General features: G+C 39.5%; 1 protein-coding gene across 5 annotated transcripts in view; it reads left to right on the forward strand.

Moving 5' to 3' along the window:
* The window catches only part of ENOX1 (ecto-NOX disulfide-thiol exchanger 1), a 587079-nt gene that overhangs the window by 375717 nt on the left and 186237 nt on the right, over positions 1-25125 (forward strand). For all 5 annotated transcript variants that reach the window (XM_030922273.1, XM_030922275.1, XM_030922274.1 and 2 more), the window contains 2 exons: positions 1374-1517; positions 2300-2437. In XM_030922273.1, coding sequence (XP_030778133.1) covers positions 1448-1517; positions 2300-2437 — 208 coding nt within the window. In that variant the 5' untranslated portion in view covers positions 1374-1447. The remainder of the gene's footprint in view (positions 1-1373; positions 1518-2299; positions 2438-25125) is intronic.

Genomic DNA, 25125 nt, shown 5'->3' on the forward strand with positions numbered 1-25125 from the left:
TCTTACATACCCCTCTAGTTGAGGGATAGGGATTTGTTGACACCATAAAAGCTATTTGCTCATTATTCACCAATCCTTGAGAATTGAACCCTTAGCTTCCATTTGAATTAAACTTCTGCTCAACTGATCAAAAGTTCTTTTTGACAGTACAGTACTCAAGGAATTACTGATTCTTATACCTAAGAATGAAAGAAACAAAAAGACGTGCCATAAAAGGTTCAAACTTCAAACCATAAGATCTAATTATAAAATCACCGTTAACAGGAACATAGTTTAGAAAAACTTCTAAATTTATACTAAAATAAAAATAAATATTTAGACTTAGTTGTTATATCTAATCTGCATAAGATCAAACTTGTCATGTCACCAGTTTTGAACTGGTGAAAGTGCACTTAAAATATATGTGAAAGCTCTATGTTTTTGCATTTCTAAGGGTGGAGAGAAGGCATAGCATTTTATAAATAGTGTGAGATTGAGAAGAACTTTGTAACTTTAATGTTTAATTGTTACTTATATTTATTAGATAAGTATGTTAATATATTTATACATATTTATATATAATATAGTCTTTTTTATATTATATTATATATAATATATTATACATAAATATATAATCTAAATATATAATATATTTTATTATATATAATATGTATTTTATATATATGTGTGTGTGTATATATATAAGCTGGGCAATTCTAAGGAAAATTCAAACCAAAAAACTTGTGGCCAGTTAAATTATCTTTCCAATGAGCTGAAAAAAACCAAATGCTCTTCCTTTGCCTCCCTAACACCCTCTAGATCTTCCTTTGTGTACAGCATGCCATTCTTCTCTTTTGCCTTTCCTGACTATTGTAATTTAGGTACCCTCCTTTTCCAGCTGCATGGTGAATGGGTTCTTGCTTTTTTCTTCCTCCTCCCAACTTTTGATCCTCTCTGAATACATTTCACAGACGACCATCTTCCAAAATAACAGCATCAATTAATTTTTTAACTTAAAAAAAATCTTCTTTAGCCCCGATTCTGCCCTCTCCATTGATGTCTAGTGTGTGTGGAAGAGGCTGTGCAGAGACTGATAAGCCCCCATTTGTGAAGGTGCTTCAGTTCACAAGGCCTTTGAGGCACTCACAAATGGCGCTGTTTATTCAGCCAGCCCCAGCTCCTGGTGATTCCATGAGTTGGCCCACACATCTCACAGGGCTCTAATAACTGAGCCACAAGACAGCCGCTGAGCGATGGGAAGCAGCCTTTCTTCTGTGCCCGAGACTGGAAATCGGTCTTTGTTTTTGATTTTGAATAGATAACAGTTTGTTCCTTGACGTTTTATCTCAGTTAACTATTAAGGTTTCTCACGACACTTCTGTCCCGTTTTGCAGAATCTGATGACCTCCGAGGGGTCCCTGCACTCAGCCATCAAAGTGCTCCTGCCCCGCTGGACGCTCACAATTCAATGGTAGATGCAGGTGGAGGTGAGAACATCACCCAGCTTCCCCAGGAGCTTCCTCAGATGATGGCTGCAGGTAAATGCCAGCGGCCAGCACAGGACACAAACAAGGCTTTTTTGAGTTCTTAGTGGAAAACTTGCCCCACCTTGAAAAATATGCATTGAACCAGGAGCCTGGGCCCTTGAAGAAATCAGTCTGTAGAACTAGTAACAATGAAGAGCACTAAGTCAAATTTGACAATTTTTCTGTTTTGTGTTGGGTTTTCTTAAGCTTTGTGCTACTTGTTTTTAAAGTTTATTTATTTAGAAATCCTTCAGAAAAGTCACTTTAGGTAGACACCTGCATTTTCTTAATGTAATAATGTAAAAGTTTATAAAGGAGGGAATAGGTTAGGAGGTAACACTTAATAAATTCAGTCAGGACCAGTTCTCCTGCTTGACAACGATTTTCTTATTAGATAGAAGGCCTGCCTGCTCAAGAATTACACCTAGAAACAGTAAGCCAATTAACTTGTTTTACCAAGAGAGTATTACTGCTCTGCCTCTCAGCCTTGTGACTTAACTAATGTTGTTTCACTGGGAGAAAGAAACAATTCTTCAATTTTTTTCCAGGGATACCTCCTTAATAGCATGCTGTGTATAATATAAACTACATGTCATTAAGTTTTCTCCCAGAAAGTATTTGGAAACACTTTATGTTTATGTCTGGAGAAAACATTGCTGTAGATTATAGTTTTTTTATTTTTTTGTAGTTTGGGAATGTGCTAAATGAAGCCTCACATCTCTAGAAATGTGATTTTCTTTAAAACAAACACCCTTGCCTGTGAACTCTAAATCATGGTTTGTTTTTCCCCACAGCAGCTGATGGTTTGGGGAGTATAGCAATAGACACGACCCAGCTCAACATGTCCGTGACAGATCCCACAGCCTGGGCTACAGCCATGAATAACCTGGGCATGGTTCCCGTGGGGTTGCCTGGACAGCAGCTCGTGTCTGGTAAGCTTTCTCCTGGTTTCAGAGATGCTTGCAGCAGTACCGAAGGGTGTAGGTGACAGGTGCCTGGTAATCTCTCTGCACTGCGAGTGTTGGACATGGTCTTTTATTTATGACTGGGGCATGTTTGGCAAGTTGTACTTGAGATTCTTTTCCTCATCACCTTTCTCTTCTACCTAATAGCTGTTCTCAGAAAAAAACATGCTAACTATTATTGCTATACACAGTCTTGCAACATCAATTGCATTTCTTAAAATTGGTAAATAGAATGGCTAATATTTGTTTTCCAATTTGCAAAACTCATTCACCTACATTATCCCATTTGATTGCACTGTCTTCCCTTTATGATAGGTAGATATTTCTTGCTGTTATTGCTCTTGTTAATGTTTCCGTTTTACAAATAGAGAAACAGAAGAGCAGAGTTTAGGTGCCTTTTCCACATTGAAGTGGCAGAGCTATAAACTCAGCTCAGGTGACACTAAATTCCCTGTTTTCTGTCCACCACGTGGTAGAATCATAATACAATGCATGCATTCAGTAGAGAAAATGTTTAGAAATACCACAAAGTCAAAAGTCATCTAAAAGATTTAATCATTGAATTTAACAGGTGTTTGCTGAGGATTTTACATGTGCCCTGTAAAAAGTGCTTTGAGAAATAGAATAAATATATATGTATATAAGTGTCTTTGAAGAGCCTTTCTCTCTAAATTGAAAAACACAAAACAGAACACCAACACCTGAAAAACAATGATAAAAATGATGTGTAGAGTCAGGTGTGTTAAATAGTGGTACAGACTGGTAATGTAGTAATCAGATCAGTCACTGGGGCTTTGAGGAAAGATGTTATCAGGAAGCTGGGGCTTGCGCTAAGCCTGGAGAAATGAGTAGGATTTATATATGCACTCACTCATTCATTCATTCAACAATTATTCATTGATCCGCTGTCCGGGTGCAAGGGCTCCCGCAGTAAACAAGACAGGTATGGTCTGCCCTCTCAGAATTTATAGTGGAGAGGTGACAACCAGGCATTATGCAGTAGTCATTGTTACAATGGCAGAAGAAAACTTCACTTTTGGCCATCAAGGTAGGTGAGGGTAGATGGTGTTCATTAAGTAGAAACCAATTGCTTTTGGAATGTTGCTAAATTTTCCTCCCACATACCTGTGCACTTTATGCTGAGTTGACTAAGCATTTGTTTTTTGTTGTGTTTCTTTTTGGTCAATAGTGGCTATAAATGAAAAATTGCAAATTAATTATAGTAATATGTATGTGTGTGTATGTGTACATGTGTGTATGTGTATATGTGTATACATACATACACATATATATATGGTTTCTTTTTTAATATCACAAGAAAGAACATGAAAATGGATAAGAGACTAGGGAAAGTAGGAGACAAAGGAAATACAAAGGCTGAGTTTTAAAACATTACATTTAGGATATTTATTAAATTCTTCAAAATGCTATCAAATTCTTACAATTGAAGATTAGTCTGCTCTAGGGAGGTGGGTATACATAAATGACATTTTCTGTGGCTTGAACATGTGTTTATCCCAGGCCCCTTTTCCCTAAAGCTTACCTAGACAGATGCTTTCCTCTAATAACTTGAGAGTAAAGATTTCTATTTTTCCACCCAAGTTTCCCCAGTTGCCTAATTGAAATATTCAGAAAGCAGAAGTTACTAACTCTTGTCTCACCTCCTACTTCTCTCAGAAAATGTTGTACGACTTCTAGAGTAAGCCAAAACCTTCATAATTCATTATTTTTTCTTGTGATTTTGAGTCTTCTGACGTTTTCACCGTGACCAATTTACGATTTTCCCAGCAACTTGCCATGAAAAGAATTACAGCCCTACTCGTTATAGAAGATTTACCATATCTGCCCCAAATTACTTTTTCTATCTCCTGTGTTACCCAAATTGCTTAAACTGTTTTTGAGCCTTTCAGGGTCTTTCTGGGCTTTCCTTCATCATTTACACAGCCTGGTAATTTAACTGCACTTTGCTTTGTTCTCAGGGCCACCAGCCAACTACATTCCGTGATACAATCTCAGGGTCAGGTTCTGTTGTGTTTGGTTAGTGTTTATATATTTTATTCCAGTCTTTTTTCTGTGTATTTCGATCACACTGAATATAAAATTTTCTGTTATGCATTTTTAACATCTTATCCTAAACTATTTTTCCATTGTATTCTTTTACATTAAAAATTTTAAAATAATTCATCAAATCTCCAGATTACTTAACCATTCTACTATTTACATTTAGGCTGTTTTCATTTTTTCACTGTTAACTAGCCAAGTTTCCTTAAAGAACTTAGTCTCCCTGAGCATGCAAAAACATCTTACCTTTTCTATAAAATGGTGATCATATCTATTTCATGGAGCTGCTGTGAGATTTAAATGGGATAATTTATATAACCGCCATATGGTAAGTATACATTAAATAGTCTTCTTACTCCTTTGTTCTTATTTCTTCCTTTCTCCTTTTTGCTTTTTGTAAAGCAAATAACATTTTGCTTTAAAACATTGCAGTGAAAAAAAAAACAAACAAACATTGCAGTGGACATTTTTATGGATGGGGATTTTTAGCTGTTAGAATTATTTCCATTGGATAGGCCCCCACATGTGGAACTAGTAGGTCAAAAGAAATGAGCATTTTCAAGTTTCTTGCCAAGTACTGGTCGATTAATTCCCAAAATATACATATTGACTTAATATTTACTAATTTGATATGCAAAAATGGTATCCTATTATTTTACCTTAAATTATTCTATAACTACCCTTGTTTGTTTCCTTATTCTCCTTCATTTTCTATTCATATTTTCTCTTTTGCAAATAATTATTCTCTGATAAATGGATAGTATCCACTTATCAGACAGGGTTCTTGGTAATTTTGTTGTTGTTGTTGTTTTTGTTGTTGTTAATATTTGGGCATTTGTTAAACATTTTAATCCTTGGACTTCATATTTCCTGAAAATGTTTATCTAGTCCAGGTTTTGCCTCCTAATGTTAGTTCTTTTTTATGGTTTTTATATTTAATTTTCCGTTTTTGAATTCTTTATTCCATTTCTAAATGCGGAAAGGTTTGCCCACTCTGGAAGTTGTTATATTCCCTATTTTCCATGCCCCCATTGACTTAAATCTGCCTTTAGTTGTAAATTAAATTCTTATGCATATTTTTGTCTATTTCTGAAGTATCTATTCTGTACTACTGATTTATCTATTTTTATTCCAAGACCACGTTGTTTCAGTTCTTATAGTTCTATGGTATGTTTACATGACGTATCTGATGCCCTTTTTACTGTATCTGGTGTGCCCCACTATTGTTTATTTTCCACATAGCCACAGAGCCACGGATGCCACTGCTTGCTCAGGTGTCATGCTGGCCACCTCTGGAGTTCTTCACTGTGAATGCAGAATGTTAGAGGCAGCCTTTAATGTTTCAGAAGGGACTTAAAGATTATTTAGTGTAACCTTCCTTCCAAGAAATCCTCTTTAAAACATTTCTGACAGGATTATGGAGAGGCTGGATTTTATGAGTACTTGGCTTTCTCCCAAAGTTACTGATATTTCTAAATGACCAACCACTCTTCTCATATTTGTTGAAATTAAACTGACACTAAATCCCTTTCCTCACTGCTTCTTCAATTTATTGAAAGATTAAAATTATCAGCAAAGCAAGGCATAAAATTTTTATATCCTCTGATTTTATCAAAAGGGTTTCCCAGGAAATCAAATCCCTCATTACTGTGGTAGCATACCTTTCAGATGTGCTGTCGTGCACTTCCCCAGTGACGCCTCTTCCACTTCCCTCCCCTTTCATCATCACCAAATGTTCCCCACACCATGATTCTGCTCCCACCTTTATGAATTTCTCTGTTTACCTTCTTCATAGGAAGTGCTACTTGAGATCATTACATTGAATTTGTTCCTTTTATCCCAAATATACCATTATACTGTTATACCCTAATCCTAAATCCCATACTCCAAAGTCCTGGCTGCTCTGTGAGATGATATTTACCTCCATTATTGTTTCTTGTTTGTTGTATTTCCCATACTTTGTTTTGGTTTTGTGAAGTTTTTTTGTTGCCTTTGCCTTTTATTGTTGTTGTCAATACTGTGTCCATTGGTGTAGATGCAGGTTTTTTTAAACTAGTCTGTTGGAACATTTGTGTTCCATTGTGGTTGTAAGGTAGAGTGGAGGCATAAGTATTACACTTAGGTGGCCTAACAATGATGGCAAACTCTGGGTTAAACACAGATAAATTGCTTTCTTTGTGGGTTTTCCCAAGGCCTTTACTATGCTAATGTGCAATAAATAGTTCTCAAAGAGTGGAATCTACTATGTAGAATTCCTAACTTAATTTAGCCTTTAAAAAATGCCTGCATTAGGACAAATACCTAAAGCATGCAGGGCTTAAAACCTAGATGATGGGTTGATAGGTACAGCAAACCACCACGGCACGTGTAACAAACCTGCACATTCTGTACATGTATCCCGGAACTTAAAGTAAAATTTAAAAATTAATTAAAAAACAAACTTGTGAGCCTCTCATGAGAAGCTAAAATATTCACTATGGAGATCCTTCTCCACTACCATCCATCCTTCTATGCCTCATATGACATCCTCTGCATGATCTAGTTTACAATTTTGTTGGTTTATGTTTGTGCTGAACAGTGTCACTCCCTAATCTCAAATTTCAAAATAACTCTCTTGTGGTCAGGTGTTGCCTGAAACCTTCTTCTCAGTTTTCTGTGGCACACGTTGTCCCTTTTCAGGGACACCTCTGGTGTCACAAGTTGAAATCTAGGATATCAAATCCTGAGCTTTGGCACCTCTTGCATGACCAGCTGCTCTCTTCCTGTATACCCTAATTTCTTTTCCAAAGTTATAATCATCAACTGGAAGGAGAGCTGAAAAGCAGGAGCTGAGTGCCCAGCTTTTAAGTTTCTTGCCCAGGCCTGCATGGGAACTAATAGTGCTTTCTGAATATTCTCTGGTCATGAGATAATACCTTGCTTTTCTATAAATTTTTGAAATCTCCTTTCTTATTGTCAACAATATTTCTTTAGCCGTTATTGACTCTGGGGTGATACACATCTTTTACTCCAAGCTTCTTAGCATGCCATTTGTGGTATTTTAAATACATGTTCCAAAAAGACATCATACTTCCAAATTAACAACATAGAGCCACATCCCTAAGCAGTGACTAATTTGGAGCCAACGAAAGACGTCTTCACACTTGTAAGGGTCTGTCAGCACCTTTAAGTATTCCTTGGCTCATACTTTGCCGTTTCTTTTTCAGAAGCCCTGGGTTCACTATCACTGCTTCTGTTTCCTGCCATTCTGAGAAGAACTTAGCTTTCTAACTCTTGGAAGGCTAAGATAGGTTACAAGTCCTTCTCTGTCCCCTTCACTACCCTCTCCCATTCACTGGTATTTCCACTTATTTTCATTCTTCTCTGCTTCCTCAGAGTACTTTTTCTAATTTCCTTCTTGGGTTGTTTAATCCTTACAGGAACACCTTCATCCTCTTTAATATGCCCAGATATGAAGAGGGATTTGTTAAATCCTTTCATCTCCTCAAGCATCTCTCTTTTAACTGAGATTTATTGAGCCAGATGTTATGCTAAATACTGGGAATGCAGGACATAGACCTTACTGTCATGCTTTAGAATGGTGGGAGAAACAGGAAAGAGTAAATACACAAATACAAATCAACTTGATAAGTGGTTATGCTACTAATAGATAAAGGGTGCTATAGGATGTCACTGAAGAGAGTTAAGCAGGGGAGTAGCAGGATCAGAATTATATTTTTACAGAGCATGTTTGATTGATGGGGGTGTGGAAAGGTTGGCAACCAGACAAGAGTTACCCAGATAAGAGACAGCGACGGCAGTAATGCCAGCGATTATCCTGAGCAGTAGAGATGGAGTGATCTGAAGGGACTCGTGAGACATTTCATTGTAAAAACCACAGGAATGGATGACTAAGACCACATGGAACATAAGGAGGGTGAAGAATCAACAGTGACCCCTAGGCTTCTAGGCTTGCAAGCTGGGTTAACCATAGAGCCATTTGCTTAGAAGGTGGGGAAGGCTGAAAGAGAAGGGTGGGTAAGATGACTCGTTTCCTTTTGGATATGTTGAGTTTGAGGAAGCTGTTGAAAGAAAAGCTGCGGTGAGCAGGGAGATTTTTGGTCCTGGCATGCAGGAAGGAAGGCCTGATGGAGATGTGGCTTTGGTGGCCACAACATAGGGATGGTTGTTGACACCCTGGGGACCGTAATGCCCAGACACACTTCTACTGTGAAATTAGGAAGAAGCTCTCAGATGCTCCTTCAGGTTTCAGCCTACCCTGCAGCCAGGTCTCCAGATCCCTCTCTTGTGTCCCACTACATTCCCACTATTGCAGGGCTCCCAGATTTGAAATGAGAGAAGTGGTCAGAGATAAAAAATGGAATCTGGAAATCCTGCCTGAAACCATCTCTTCAGCTTACAAATACACTCAGGACTGTCTGTTGATAATCCACCCCACATGCTTGTTTTTAAAATGAAAATCATACTTATACCAGCAAAGTTTGTTTCTTTAGTCCCTTCAGATATTAATGGTAGCATTCTCTGACACAAGCATGATGAAGGGGATACAGACAGCCTGGCAGGTACCAGTGGGGGTCTCTAAAGGACGATGCTCAAAGTTCTCTTTTGTTTTTATTTTCCATCTTGTTGAAAGATTTCTCACTATCAAGTGTCAGAAAACAAATAGGCCCTTGACTTATGTTTCGCAATGTATGTACCTGATTTCATGTACTTGTGATAGTTCTGTTACACTCTGTGCAGTTACCCTTTCTTCCCCAGGACATCAGGACAGTACATTCGTACATTTATTTGCTCACCACAGTATTACAGTATATTTTACAAGGCACTAGAGGAACAGCAATTGGCATGACCGACCAGTGATGCTCTTATGGAGAACACATATCTCTAAAGAAGATGTCATCAAATAATTATACAAATGACTAATTATAATGGTGGGATATTATAAAGGGGAATTGGGAGCCTAACTTTGTTTGGAGGTATTGGAGAAGCTTCAGAAAAGGTTCCTCTAAAGTAGTAATATTCAAACTAAGACCTGAAGGATAAATTAGACTTATCTAGTTAGCAGGAGGGAAGAGCAGAAAGAAAGGGAGAATTTGAAAAGATGAGAAAGTTATAAAAGCAGAAAATGTCCTGTTCAAAGACCTGAGATGAAAGGAGCTTAACCCCTTTAAAGAAGAGAAAAGTGGGTGTTTGTGGGCCAGAGGTAATGCTTGGGACGGAGTGGGATTTGCAGGTTGGTGCTTAACACAAGTCTGGTGGGATAGGCTGGGGCCAGACCATGCTTTCCAAAGCTTGGAGTACAGACTTTATTTGAAGTGCAAACTACTGAAGTTTTAAGGAGATAAGTGACCTCTGACTCATGTTTTTTGTTTCCTTATTTCTCCTAACAAAAAATTATCTGACTTGTTTTATAGAGACTGCATTGAAGAATGGCAAGAGGGAAGGCTAGGTTTATATCTAGAAGGCTTCTGTCCAAAAAGGGATGGCAGAGGTAGATTGGGCAGAGGTAGATAGCCTAGATATATCCAATGGGACTGGAATATGGAGCACCTACCATGTGCAGGCACTGCCATAGGTGCTACACATGCTCTCCTGGAACTTGCATTCTAGTGCTAAGCTGATGTGTGTGTGTCTACAGTATTTCTTTTGTTTGTTTGTTTGAGACAAGATTTTACTCTGTCATCCAGGCCAGAGTGCAATGGCATGATCACAGCTAACTACAGCTTCAACTTCCCGGGCTCAGGTGATTCTCCCCTTCAGCTTCCCCAGTAGCTGGAACCACAGGTGTGTGCCAGCTAATTTTTTGTATTTTTAGAAAAGATGAGAATTCACACCATGTTGCCCAGGCTGGGCTCTCACTCCTGGGCTTGCTTGATCAAGCAATCTGCCCGTCTTGACCTCCCAAAGTGGTAGGATTACAGGTGTAAGCCACTGCACCCAGCCTGTCTACAGTATTTCTAGAGATAAGAGAATGTGTAAAATCTGTTTTCAGAAAAAGATTTGCTTTGGCCTGTTCCATGTACTATATAAGGTAATTGACATCATTTAAAGCAAATCTAAGATTGTTCTCAAATAACTCTCTACAAATGACAAAAGCCTGTATCCTTGTTGGCTTAGAGATGTTACAGACTTCTTGTTAAATGCTTAACATAATATAGTCAGTTTTCTATTCCATGTAATAAATAAGATAAAGTTACTTGCTTAGTATTAGATCGACCTCTTCTGAATTATTAATGTAAAAATATTTTTGCCCTATGTATACTACAACAAATACATATATATTTAAATTTTATTCTAGTTTGCACCTCTTGATTAGCTTAATCTTTATTTGCTCTGTTGTACTCTGGTGTATGTGCTACTCATTAGCCTTTTGAACTATGCTGGCCACATTCTTATTCACTAGACTAAAACTAGAGAAAATATTTTTAAATAATTGCATGTATATATGTACATGTATTAAATATATACTCTATAATATATAATTTTTATATGTGTGTCTATATCACAAATACATACATTCCCTAATTTTCTTGATCAGTATCTTTAATAGCCCGATGAGCTGAGGGAAAATATTTGCATTCCACACTAGGAAATTGTATCCTCTGCTCAGAGTGGACATTCTAATTCAGCAGAGAATAGAAAGAAAAGCGAGACAATTAAATTTCCATATTAAAATGAGTTTGAGTGTTTCTATACTGATATAAGTGTGTGTATATATGTGTGTGCATGCATGTAAATTGTTGTGTATTGGATTTTTGCATTGGGTCAATGTCAAAGTCTTTTATTTGTAACTATGGATTAATTGCATAGGGGACTTCTCTTCCATATCCATTGTTTGCTTTTATTTCCTTTTATTATTCTGCAGCCTGCCCTATAGTTTACAATGTGTTACATACTGCATTCTTGAATTGTAAGAACATGTCATTTATGTGCTAATATAATTATTCTATCATCTGTCTAATAGACTGTGCTGGACTTCTTCTATGGGAAAGAACTGTAGCTAATCATCTTTGTATTTCCTCTATCATTAAAGTTGGGTGCTTGGTAACTATATAGTTGAATGAATATGTAATTTGGTTCATTTATATAAACATTTACATAAAATGCATAATACCTGGAAAAGTCACTTTTATACTTGGTCCTTAGACTATCTAAACTATAGTTTTTACGTCTTCAATCAGTTAGATACGAAGAGTAACTATGACTTCTAGCCCCCTTATTTGACATCCATGATTTATTTTTCTCATAATTGAACATTATGTTTTCAGATGCCTTCTTTCATAAAAATGTGTCTTTCCTGTCTGTCTTTATCATGATTATGCTTTCATCTACCTTCTTGCACAGATGGAGTATATTTATAATAGCTGTTTTAGTGCACTTATCTACTGATTCTATTATCTGTGACATTTCCGAATCTCTTTCTTGATTGATTTTTATCCTTATGATAGGTCTTATTTTTCTGTTTCTTTGCATGCCTACTAATTTATTATTGGTTGCCAGACATTGTGAATTTTATGTTGTCAGGTGCTGGACTTTTTCTTTTTCTTTCCTTTTTTGTCTTCCTTAAAATATTTTTAAGATTTTTTTTTTTTTTTTTTTCCGAGATGCAGTCAGGCTCCTTGGAAACAGTTTGATTCTCTCAAGGCTTTGATTTTATACTTGGGTTAATGGATTTAAGCAGCCTTTAGATTGGAGATAATTTCATCCCATTTCTGAGGCAAAACACTTCTAGGAACTCTTTACTGGTATATTGCAAGGTTTCTTCTCTCTGGATCTTGGGAACTTGAGCTACTCCCTGCCCTTTGTGAGCTTCAGAAAGGTTCCATCGGTGGCTTTTGCCCCAGCCTTCGCACTTCCCTCTGAGCCTCTCCTGATCAACATGCAGCCACAGACTCTGAGAGGACCTCTGAAGATCTCCAAAGCTCTCTGTCTCTGATTGGCCCCTTCCTCTCTTGTACTCTGCCCTGAAATTTCCAGGAGCATTGGTCTTCTCAGATGTCGAATTCAGACAGACCTCGGGCTCTGTTCTGGTTTCTCTTCCTTGCTTTAAACCCTGGAAACTTTCTAGACAATGGCTGGGACTATCATAAGTTTCACTTCATTTATTTCCCCTCTCTCAATGATCACTGTCCTGCACCTCTTGTTGTACAGTATCTGAAAACCATCATTTCATATATTTTGTTTGATTTTTGAGTTGTTTAAAGTAGGAGAATAAATTCTATCCTCGCTACTTCCTGGTGGCTGGAAGCAGAAGTTTACAGACAAAGTCTTTTTAAAATGAATGTACATATTCCCTAGGGATATAAGAAGTTAAAAATCTGAGGCTAGATATGAGTGACTTTACTAGGAATACTAAAAAGAATAGCAATAAAACCTATCATTATTTGGCACCTAATATGTGACAAATACTCTAAACATCTTGCATCATTGAAGCCTCTGCTAGCTAAATATTATTAACACCATTTTATAGAGGAGGGAACTGAGTTTAGGTGATGTGAATTAACTTACCCAAGGTTACTCAGCTGGAAGGAAACGGTGCTGGAATTGATAACCAGGTTTGTCTGCCTAAACTGTTTCCACTATATCAGGATTTGGGGGCAGATGGTTAAAGCAGAACCTCCTATGTTTTTTACCTTAGGCCAGCTCTATCTTTACACTTTTGTTTTTAAAAATAAATACCTTGGGTGGAAATACATCATTGGTGGCGGGAGTAGGGGAGAATCATAGACATTTCTTTGTATTACATTGAAATTTAAATATTTCAATTATTTAATTATTATGCATATCGCTTTTTGTTGTCTTTGAGTGCTGCAGATTTCTATTTTCGAACCTGGGTCCTGTGATCTAGATATTGTACTAAAGTTGAACCAGGAACAACTTAGTAACATAAAGTGGACTTCTATGAGTAACACCATGGTGGTCATGTACTCAGGTTTATGACAATAACCAAAAAGTGATCATCAGTTTGGGAGAGAATATATACATTGCAGTCTGAAAGCAAGTAACACTCTCTCAAAGAAAACAGAAACTTGGAATTTTTAATGTTTAACACGAATGAGATGGACTTGAGTGAACCTGCGTACATCCTGCATGGGAAATCCAGAATGCAGAGCAGGTGGGATTGCTGATTTGGTAACTCAGGTGGAGGTAGTTCCTGGCTAATGGATTCCATTTCTCAGAAAAGGATAGGCAAGGTCATCTGCTGAGGATAAGTAGGTTGATGAGGAATGGAAAGTTGGAAGAGAAGGGAGAACGCTGGAAGGTTTCACTGGGGGAGAGACGGGAAGCTGACCAGAAAAATATGGTAAGATGTCTGGACACTCTTTGAGAGCCCTGCCTGGTTTTCTCCAGCACTTTTGTGTCTTCCCAATAGGCAGGCACGGAGAGGGAAGGTGGAGTTTATCCAAGGTTGGATTGTAACAGGTAGGGAGAATGAAAGGCTAAGGGCACGAAGAAGGCATGAGCATTTTCAGAAGAATAATTTCGGAGCTGGACTACACACTCTTACAAGAGTGGGGGTGGAGCCACGAAAAAAGGGCTGGGTTGATGGGGCAAGAAAGTGGAGGGGTGGTTGGATGGGCAGAACTGAGGACGGCAAGCAGGGGGCTGGAAAGGTGGGAAAGTGCAAGGACAGAGGGGTGTTAGCCCATTACAGCAGTATGTGGGGATCCTTCCTGCGGTCTTTTCAGGAGAAAAAACTTTTCCTTCAACACTGAGGAACTGTCTCTGCAACAGGCAAATGGTGGCTTTAGAACCTGAGGTCTTAGGTTTGAATCCAGGCTTGTTCCCTTAGCTGTGTAAACTTGGGCAAGTGAGTTAATTTCTCGGAGTTTGTCTGTAAAGGAGAGGATAATCATCATCAGAGAACTGTTGCCTTTTCTAGAATCGGTAAAGTGTGGTACACATTAAAGGGATCAAATGTGTTAGTTTCTGTTACCTTCGTTGGAGAGCAGTTTAGGATGGCATGGGGAAGGGGAGAAGAGTGACCTTAGATGACTTCCTATTTTAAGGGAATAAAGAGAGAAAACTTGGCCCCTGTAGAAAATGATCCCCTTGTCCTGACATCCCCTATTGGCGGAGAAGTGACAACCGTTCTCTATAAGCCATGTGGAGGCACCCACACGTACCCAATGCACACTCACAAATCATAGCTCTGTGACACTGTAGCTGACCCTTGGACAAAGCCAGGGTTAGGGCTGCCGACCCCACACAGTAAAAAACCTACATGTAAGTTTTGACTCCCCCAAGACTTTAACTACCGGTAGCCGGATGTTGACCAAAAGCCTCATAATAATGTAAACAGTTGATTAACACATATTTTTATATTTATGTGTGTTTTATGCTATATTCTTACAGTAAAGTAAGCTAGAAGAAAAATAAATGTTATTAAGAAACGATAAGGAAGGGGCTGGGCCCAGTGGCTCATACCTGCAATCCCAGTACTTTGGGAGGCCGAGACAGGCAGATTGCTTGAGTCCAGGAGTTTGAAACCAGCCTAACCAACATGGTGGTAAAACCCTGCCTCTGAAAAACACACAAACAAACACTGGGGCATGGTGGCATGCACCTCTAGTCCCAGCTACTCAGGAGGCTGAGGCAGGTAAATCGCTTGAGCCTGGGAGATCAAGGCTACAGTGAGCCATGATTGTGCTAGCGTACTCCAGCCTGGGTGACAGAGACCCTGTCTCAAAAAAAAATGAAAAAATGATCAAGGAAAATACATTTACTGTTCATCAGGTGGAAGTGGACCATCATAAAGGTCTCCACGCTCCTCGTCTTCATGTTGGGTAGGCTGAGGAGGAGGAGGAAAAGGCAGAGTTGGTCTTGCTGTCTCAGGGGTGTGAGAGGTGGAAGAGATGAAGGAGTTGGAAGGGGAGGCAGGAGAGACAGGCATACTCAGTATAACTTTTATTGAAGAAAACCAGTAATAAGTGGACCTTCAAAGTTCAAACGCATGTTGTTCAAAAGTCAGTTATATTACAGTATTTTCTAGTCATCTGTTTCAGCATCCTCTGTGGATTTCTGGGCCTATTTTAAACCTTCTAAAACATGAGGCCTGGAAACTGCAACTAAAGTTTGAGTCCTTAAAGTACCCCAGGTTCTTGGCTGGTGGAGAAACAAAAAAAACCTCATTTGGCCTTGGAATGGGTAGGGAAGCTTGTCTGATGCTACATTTCTGTAGTCTTACTTACAATGCAATTTTACAATAAAAGTAGCTGAGCTGTAAAGTACCTAAAACATAGTTGCATATGCAAATTAAAACTCCTGTATTGAGTATCTGCTATGCTCGAGCACTGTGCTGTGGTCTCAATGTTTGCATATCCCCACATTCATGTGTTGAAATCCTAACCCCAAGGTGATGATATTAGGACATGGGGACTTTGGGTGGTAATTAAGTCATAAAGGCAGAGGCTTCTTGAATGAGATCAGTGCCCTTTTAAATGAGACCCAAGAGAGCCCCCTCACTGCTTCTACCATGTGAAGGTGAAATGGGAAGAGGCCATCTATGAACCAGAAAGTGGGTCCTCACCAGATGGCACATCTTCCAAGTGCCTTGGTCTTGGACTTCCTAGCCTCCAAAACATAAGTTTCTGTTGTTTATAAGCTACCTAGTCTGTAGTATTAGTTACAGAAGCTCCCCATAGACTAAAACACACAGTATATAATCTCATTTAATTGGTTATTATCTTGAAAAAAGATGTTTTGGTCATCAAGACAAACATGATTGAGCTGTAATAAACTACATTTTCCTCTTTAACAGGGACATTATCTTGCTATCTATCATAGAAGATATAATTTTGACCTTGAGGCTTTACTTCTCAATGTTTATGCCTATAGGGCAAAAGGACTCCTTTTCTTTAAGGGGAAGGAGAAATGTGGTAGTCTTAAAGTTCACTAAGTCTTTCTGACCACAAGGGCATCTTTAAAGAAATATTCCTCACTTCACTGGATAGGCGCCTTGTGACCTCCGTCAGTTAATGCATCCTAGCCATTTATTCCATCTCAGCAGGAAAAATGAGCCTCAATACCCTAACGTGAGGTGACTCCAGTCTCCATGGGGACCCTGTGCACAGAGTGAATCACTGCTGATGAGGTTCTAACCAGAGACATTTTCATGAACTGTGCAATCACTCAAAAATGTTCATTTTATACTTTCAAGACTTAGTGGCCTCTCTTGGAAACCATGTACTTGAGAACATCTTTTTGAATTTGTTCATCCCCAGCTGTGAGAAAATACTGCCTAGTCATGGGTAGGAAAAAGGCAATTTAGAAAAATAATAGAGGAAAACGATGATTTCATCCTTGTCTGAATTTTGTATGTCATTCTTGCTGGGGCTTCGCCAGGAGAGGGGCAGGCCAGAGATTCTGCAGGGGCACCAGAGAAGCCCAGTATGCAGCAGCCTCAGCCACCAGAGAAGACTGGAAAGGGCATGAAAGTGCAGGAAAGGCCACTCAGTATGGCAAGAAGAAAGCACAGGCCCGTGCACCCTGGAGAGGTGGTGTTGCTCCTACCCTGCTCTGTCACATGGTGGCGAAGTGGCCGTGGGCAAGTTACACAGACTTCAAGGGCGTTGCAGTGCCTAGCTGTCAAAGGCAGGTATTCAGGCTCCCTTAAAGCTCTGACTTTCTAAGACTTAGAGGGAAAAGTCTTAAAAATCAAGAACATAAGACATTAATATGCACAATGCTAAAATGACTAACGTCTGGTTAATGTCTGGAAGGAATAAAGCAACATGGTGACTTAACAGGAACCACAGGAAGAGTATCTCCTGAAGTTAAGGTAATCTTGGCCAGGACTGGTGGCTCACGCCTGTCATCCCAAGCACTTTGGGAGGCCGAGGTGTGTGGATCCCCTGAGGTCAGGAATTCAAGACCAGTCTGGCCAACATGGTGAAACCGTGTCTCTACTAAAAATACAAAAAATTAGCCAGACACAGTGGTGTGCACCTGTAATCCCAGCTGTTCAGGAGGCTGACACAGGAGAATCGCTTGAACCCGGGAGGCAGAGGTTGCAGTGAGCCGAGATGGTGCCACTGCACTACAGCCTGGGCTACAAGAGCAAAACTCTGTCTAAAAATAAAAAATTAAGGTAATCTTTTTGGTGGGGATGATGTTGTTTGTTTGTATATCTGGTCTTTAATGGAGGCAGAGAGCTCCTACAGAGTCAGTCACACATACAGCCATGTGAGTGATGCCGGAGAATCTTTGTAAGGAACTCAAATCTTGCCAGGCTTTGAAGAAACAAGTGGCAAGAAAAGGAAGGACATTTTCCTGCCAGTTTCCAGGCTTTTGACGTAGCAGTGGCATCTGCTGAGTAACCGGTACCGGAGGACAAACACGAAAATGAATAGTAATTTAGATGCTAGCGATTAGATGGTCTCAGTTCAAGCAATCTTCAGAAAAGAGCAGCACAAGTAGAGATTTTCTTATCGGTAAAAGGTAACCGGGGTACATGCTATCTGAAATCTCAAATAAGTGGCCATTGTTTGTTTTTATTTGTAATTGTTATCATCATGGCTCTATCTGATGACTGAATTTACAGTTCTGTAAAGAAACTTTGTGGAAATATGAGCAGGAAAGAACAAGAAATGCATATTTTCTCACCTGCATCCCTTTGGCAAACCTCTTGCTGGTCCTGAGCCCATCGCAGCCTACGTGGGATGGGCTTCTTCTATGAATGAGTAAACAAAGTATTCTGCTTTAAACAGCTTCCTGCTGGGCTCCATGCTCGTGGATAAGGCCATGTTTCTTCGGATCACATTCATGAGAACGAAAGCAACACTGGGGCAAAAATAGCGAAAGTATAGATAATTAAGAATTTATTGTGATATGTTTGTCCACTATATAGGAAGATAATCACACCAACTCAATGTTTGTGGAAATCATAAGATTTGGGAGTTTGAAAGGACTTTAGATAATAATATCTCATGCTAGTTTTGTTTTGTTTGGAGACAAAGTCTTACTCTGCCCAGGCTGGAGTGCAGTGGTACAATCTCGGCTCACTGCAGTCTTGACCTCCTAGGCTCATGCCATCCAAGTGATCCTCCTACCTCAGTCTCCTGGGTAACTAGGACGACAAACGCACACCACCACACTTGACTAATTTTTATATTTTTGGTAGAGATGGGGTTTCACCATATTGCCAAGCTGGTCTTGAACTCCTGAGCTTAAGTGATCTGCCCGCCTTGGCCTCCCAAAGTTCCAGGATTATAGGTGTGAGCCAATGCACCCAGCCCTGGAGACAATATTTCATTTAACCTTAGTGATCTGCCCCACAGTAGTGAATGTGTCACGCTATTCCCGTGCTCATGGCAGATGTTGCTAGTCCATCAGAGGACTTTCTTGCTACTGAGGTAGAATGTGTGCTTCCATTGCAACATACCACTCCAAGGAGCCAACACCAGTTCATATGTGAAGAAATCTGTCTGCCAATCTTTCTGCTAAGACTGATCTGGTCCAGCCCTTGCTTTTTTTTTTTTTTTTTTTTTTTTTTTTTTTTTTTTTCCTGTAAAGGTTTTATTATGCGGGGAGGGGAGGGATTCCTCCTTCTTGGCAGCCACTTTCCTCATGGAAGCCATGACCAGAATGTTGCTCAGCTCCTCTCTCTTCCTCCTCCTTGGCCTTTTCTTGGTGAATTTGAGGGCCTGTTTGTCTTTGGAGATTTGTGGCAGCTCCATGGCATGTTGCATGGGGCAAAGCCACATACCTCTCGGATCACATCTCCCATGAACTTGGTGTGCTTGGTGGGATGTTCGTGCCAGCAGCTGTGCCTTGGCTAGCTTGTGTTCTTGGTCACCTCATGGCCCTTGTTTGAGGCCCAGGGCCCCAGAGTAACGCAGAGCCATGGCTGCCGCTCATCATTTGCTGCTGCTCATCATTGGCTGCCACAGCACTTTCATATGATGGACAAGGAGACAGAGGTCTGGAGATTGTCTTGTTTAGTTCTACAGAACAATGTGTCTTGATTGGTTTCTCCACTTTTGATAGATTTGAGAGAAAGACCCTAGGCACTCTTGCTTATTCCTTTCCTTGCCTGATGAACAACATGCCAAGCTCGGGATGCCATTGAATTTTCACTCAGTGAAATTGGCTAGTCATACAGGAGCAGCCTAACCTTGGGCTGATCAAGAGGAGACTTCATTTTTCATTCATTCTCTGTAAGAATTTTGTAGATATTAAAGGAAAATCCTATTGATATTACACAAGTGTATTAGTTCATTATGTATTGCTGTAAAAGAATCCCTGAGACTAGGCAATTTATGAAGAAAAGATATTCATTTGGCTCACAGTTCTTCAGGCTATACAAGCACAGCACCTGCATCTTCTAGGCTTGTGATGAGGTCTCAGGAAGTTTACAGTCATGGTAGAAAGCAGTAGGTATGCCCACTTAGCAAGAGAAGGAGCAAGAGAGAGAGGAGGTAGTGCCAAGATCTTTTAAACAACCAACTATCCTATGAATAACAGTGAGAACTCATTCATTTCCACAGGAAGGGCCATCCATGAGGGATCAACTCCCATGACACGAACACCTCCACCAGGCCCCACCTCTAACACTGGAGATCACATTTTGACATGAGATTTGGAAGGGACACACATCAAACCATATCAATAAGGCAACTGAGATGTGGATCAAATTAATGAACCACATTCATTTCTTTACATTCGTAGAGTCTCAATTATTCCTTGTTTCATTTTTAATTCTTATAACTTTCTTTGTGCTAGAAGACCATACTTAATCATTCATCCTCTCTTTATGCTGTATCTATTTGTCCGTTCACCCATCCATCCATCCATCCATCCACCCACCTGTCATTAGTCCACCCATCCATCTGTCCATCTATCTAATCTGTATGTTCTGCCTAATGATGAGTCTCTTAATGGAAAGAACTATATTTTATTCATCTTTGTGTTTCTTATGCCTCCCGGAACCATTCTTGTTATGCATTGGTATTCAATAAATATGTACTGAATAAAAATATCTTTAGCCTGTGATTTCTTGCCCCTTTTACCTAATCTATTTTATTAGAACACTACAAACCATTTGCCCACTTTCTTTCCAATTTGAAAAGAAGAAATTAAAAAATACCTTTCTTAAAAGCTTGTAATTACCTTTTATCAGGACTTAGGCCTAAACACCCACAGCAGGTAGCTCTGAGAATACTTAAGTTTCTTGGAATCACTTGTACTTCCAGCCAAAGGAGTGAAGTACTATTGTGTTTTGGCTGAAAATGAACTCTCTTCAAGCAGCAATTAAAAAATACAATGCTTCACATTATTTTCTCTTCTTATTGGTCATCTTCCTTTTTATATGAATTATTTCTAATGACTAATGTAAAATATCAGAAATGCCCGCAGAGCTATGCCTGGTTTTGCCTCAGACTTTTTGATAGTGACTTCTAATTGTCAGAATAGGAACCCATCCCACTCCAGCAGCCTCACACCAATTTCTCGTGGCTGAACACAGAGAAAAACACAGCAAAGATATTTTTTCAAAATACTTCTAAGGAGAATCATTCATTTTACACTTTGAATGAAAAAACAAATTCATAAGAAAATCAGTAGCTTTTAAAGAAAAACATATTGATTTTAAATGTGTGTAAATGTGAAACCAAAATATATAGAAAATATTGAAACTAAAATTTTATTCTCAAGAAAAAAAATAGGTATTTGAATTAATATTACATTCCTCCTCCAGAGTTTAGCTCTTGTTGCCCAGGCTGGAGTGCAATGGTGTGATCTTGGCTCACCACAACCTCTACCTCCTGGGTTCAAATGATTCTCCTGGCTGACCCTCCTGAGTCACTGGGACTACAGGCACCTGCCACCGCACCTGGCTAATTTTTTTTTTTTTTTTTTTTTGTATTTTTAGTAGAGACGGGGTTTCACCATGTTCACCAGGCTGGTCTTGAATGCCTGACCTCAGAGGATCTGCCCATCTTGCCCTCCCAAAGTGCTGGGATTACAGGCATGAGCCACTGCACCCAGCCTCATACTAGTTTTAATGTCATAGTTTAGTAGTATCCCTCCTTCACTCCCATATTTATTAACCATCTTTTGTTGTGAATACCTAAAGTTATTCCTGCTGTCATGGAGCTCATGTTCTGATTGTGGAGACAGGTAATAAACAAGTAAACCGATTGATGAACATATCATTAGAAATTGTAATGATTGCTATAAAGGAAATAATACAATGCTGCAGTAATAGACCATAAGGGGAAACTTACCATGAACAGGGTCTTTGTGGAGACTAAATTTAAGCTGAGATTCTGAGGTATGAGAAGGAGCCAGCTATGGAAAGTGGGGAAGGAAGAGCATAGAAGAGGACCCCAGAGGCAGAAGGAGCTTGACTCACTTGGAGAAGTCCTGGACAACCAGCTTGGTGGTTGAGGTGGAATTAGTTATGTGAAGAGCTCAAAGTGGTTGTTAGAGGCCCTGCAGGTCCCGGGAAAGAGTTTGATCTTAATTCTAAAATTAATTGATTGAAGGTGACTTATTTATTCATTCCCTGAAATGGAGGGATTCTATGATTGAATTTAATGTTAAAAGAGAATGGATTTGGGAAGTGGGGTAGGAGTAGAAGCAAAAGACTCAGTTAAGAGGCCACACATGTGCAGGTCCCAGGTGAGTAGGGCTTTGACTCGGGGCATGATAGTGAAGTTGGAGAGATAAGGACAAATTGAAGGACAAATTAGGATAAGCTTTTGAGGTAGAGGACTTAAGATTTTGTGATGGATTAGATGACAGGGGAGTGAGAGAGAAAGAATCAAGATGAATGCTAAGTTTCTAGCTTAAGCAACTGGGTAAATGGGGTTTATGAAGTGAGAAACACAGGAGGAACAAATAGAGGGAGAAATCATGCACTCAGATTGGTATCTCCCGGGTTGGAGCTCCTGTGGGAAATCTAAGTGGTGATATTGAGTAGACACAGGGATATATGGGTCTGGAGTAAGAGATGGGTGGGCCAGAGATAATCGCATCCAGAGAGATCTGTGTTCATCAGCATGACTGGCACCATGGGCATGAGGGAAATGGCATAAAGAGAATAGAGGGAACAGCAGTAGGCTTTGAAAACTTCCAGCAGTTATAGTTTAGGAGGAAGGTGATAAGCCAGCAAAGGGAGTTGAGAAGAAATGAGTAGTCAGAAAATTAGAAGAGAAACAGAAGTGTGCATCGTTATGGGATCCAAGTCACATATTCAGCCAAGTAGTAACCAGCATGATTGATTTCTTCTAAGTGGCAAAGTTGAAAGACTGCAATGGGGGCCAGGGTCATTGGTGACCTTCACAAGGGCCATTTTGGTGGAGTTGTGGGGATAGAAGGCAGGTTGGTGGGCTAAAGTTTGAACAATATCAATATCATAAGGAATGGGTGAGATGGTCCATAGGGAGGTCTTGCAAAACGCCAAAAGGGCTGCACAAGGAAAAGGGATTCGTAGTAGCCAGTGCCTTCAGACAGTAATGGATGTGCTATTTTTCATTTTGTTTTTAAATTGGCCCTCCTTCAAAAAGCAAAAACAAAACCAAAAAAGGGAAGGGAGGGGGGGAGAAAGAAATGAAAGAGAATAATGGGAAATGAAAAAGAAAACTAGAAACCTTCTATAGACAACTCTTTGGAGTTATTTGTCTAGAAGTCAGGCAGATAGATTGGGAGGTAACTTAAAGGGGAAATGGCAATGAGACAGAATTAAGACAATTAGGATATGACGGTACACTTTTGGAAATGGTTTAAGTAGGAAGAAGTATTTGATTCAGGGGTTAATATAAAAAGTAAAGTCCTAAAGAGTCCCAAACTGCCTGATTTGGGTAAAGGTTTTTTAGTTCTTAATATAGATGGTGAAACTGAGACAGAAAAATGGTGAATCCTTGGTCTAGGATTAAGTATTCCAATAAGCCACCAAGAGGGAGCATTTTAAACTCACAATGCATTATTGACTGACACAGTCTTGTACTTGCCAAAAATTTTATAAACTTACTAAATTTTTGCAGGCATTCTCCTTGATAAATAATTAAACAAGTATCGTATGTGTCCATTGAAGTTATTATTAGATGCAGCCATCTGGTGCAATACCACTTCTCCCTTTTGAGTAATTTCTCCTCCTAAAGAGTAAGTTTACATGTCTAAAGCTCATTTATATGCCACGATTTCGTATCTTTGTGCCGTAACTCATTCTAAATATTTACTTTGGCTAATTAATTGATTATTGTGAAATTGACTGAAGGCTGCATGGCTTTTAGAAATGATGAGAATGGGCCGGGCGCGGTGGCTCAAGCCTGTAATCCCAGCACTTTGGGAGGCCGAGACGGGCGGATCACGAGGTCAGGAGATCGAGACCATCCTGGCTAACACGGTGAAACCCCGTCTCTACTAAAAATACAAAAACTAGCCGGGCGAGGTGGCGAGCGCCTGTAGTCCCAGCTACTCGGGAGGCTGAGGCAGGAGAATGGCGTGAACCCGGGAGGCGGAGCTTGCAGTGAGCTGAGATCCGGCCACTGCACTCCAGTCCGGGCGACAGAGCGAGACTCCACCTCAAAAAAAAAAAAAAAAAAAGAAATGATGAGAATGATTATTTCTCCTGCTGTGAAATAATGCCTCACCTCCCCCATTCAAACGTGCTCTCCAAGTATATACAACACGTGTAGATACTAGACCTCTCATAATCCTTACCTCATTTTCAGCATTTACACTGTATCTTATATTTGCACGTAAGTTATTTTTATGTTCTTTCACACAAGCTAGGTCAGAAGACCAAAAAAATTTTTTTTCTCCCCTTCTCTCCCTCTGTCCAGTGTAGTAGAAGCAGTGTTATCATCCCCAGGGAAGAATAGGACAGCCATTGTTTCCCTAGACCCTACTGGCTTGGCTGCATGAAATGGGGCCTATGTCTAAATAAAGAGATATTTTCACATAAACAAGATGACCACATTTAGCCTTGTGAAATTCCAACCAGTTGCATCATGGTTTTTCAGGCATATAAACTTAGGGCTAGAGAAAGTTAAATTCCTTTACCTCTTTGACCTTCAGTTTCCTCATTAGAAAACGAGACTGTCAATAATATCTGTCTTTCTTCCTTTTCTTTCAAAGATCATATGTATTGTGGATAATGTCATTTTTGAAAAAGGAAATAAGGAGATGTTTCAGAGTCAGTAAAGCCCTCTTCGTGGATTAAGTATTTTAACTGTCGATCCCTTCTCAGCGTTTCTGGAGCTGATTCAGAGGAATGCATATTTTAAATTTTGATATTTCCAAAACTGCCCTGTATAAAATTTAAACCCATTTTACACTCACACCAATAGGGGCTGTTTAACATAATTTTAACTTTTATTAACTCCATGGGTGAATGATATCACACATCTGTTTCCATTACTTTGACTACTCTGTTGGTCATCTTCGAGCTGTTCCCAGTTTTTCAATAGTATCAATAACTCTGCAGTTAGTATCTTTGACTTTTTATTTCCCATTTGGACGATTTCTTTAAGGTCAACTGCCAGGTCAACAGATGACATGGTCATTTAGTTACTCTTGAGACATCACAACATTGCTTCCAAAAGAGTTTTTCTAGTTATATTCTTATCAACAGAGACACTGACTTGAAT

The sequence above is a fragment of the Rhinopithecus roxellana genome, chromosome 18 (assembly GCF_007565055.1).
Source record: "Rhinopithecus roxellana isolate Shanxi Qingling chromosome 18, ASM756505v1, whole genome shotgun sequence".
Taxonomy (NCBI): domain Eukaryota; kingdom Metazoa; phylum Chordata; class Mammalia; order Primates; family Cercopithecidae; genus Rhinopithecus; species Rhinopithecus roxellana.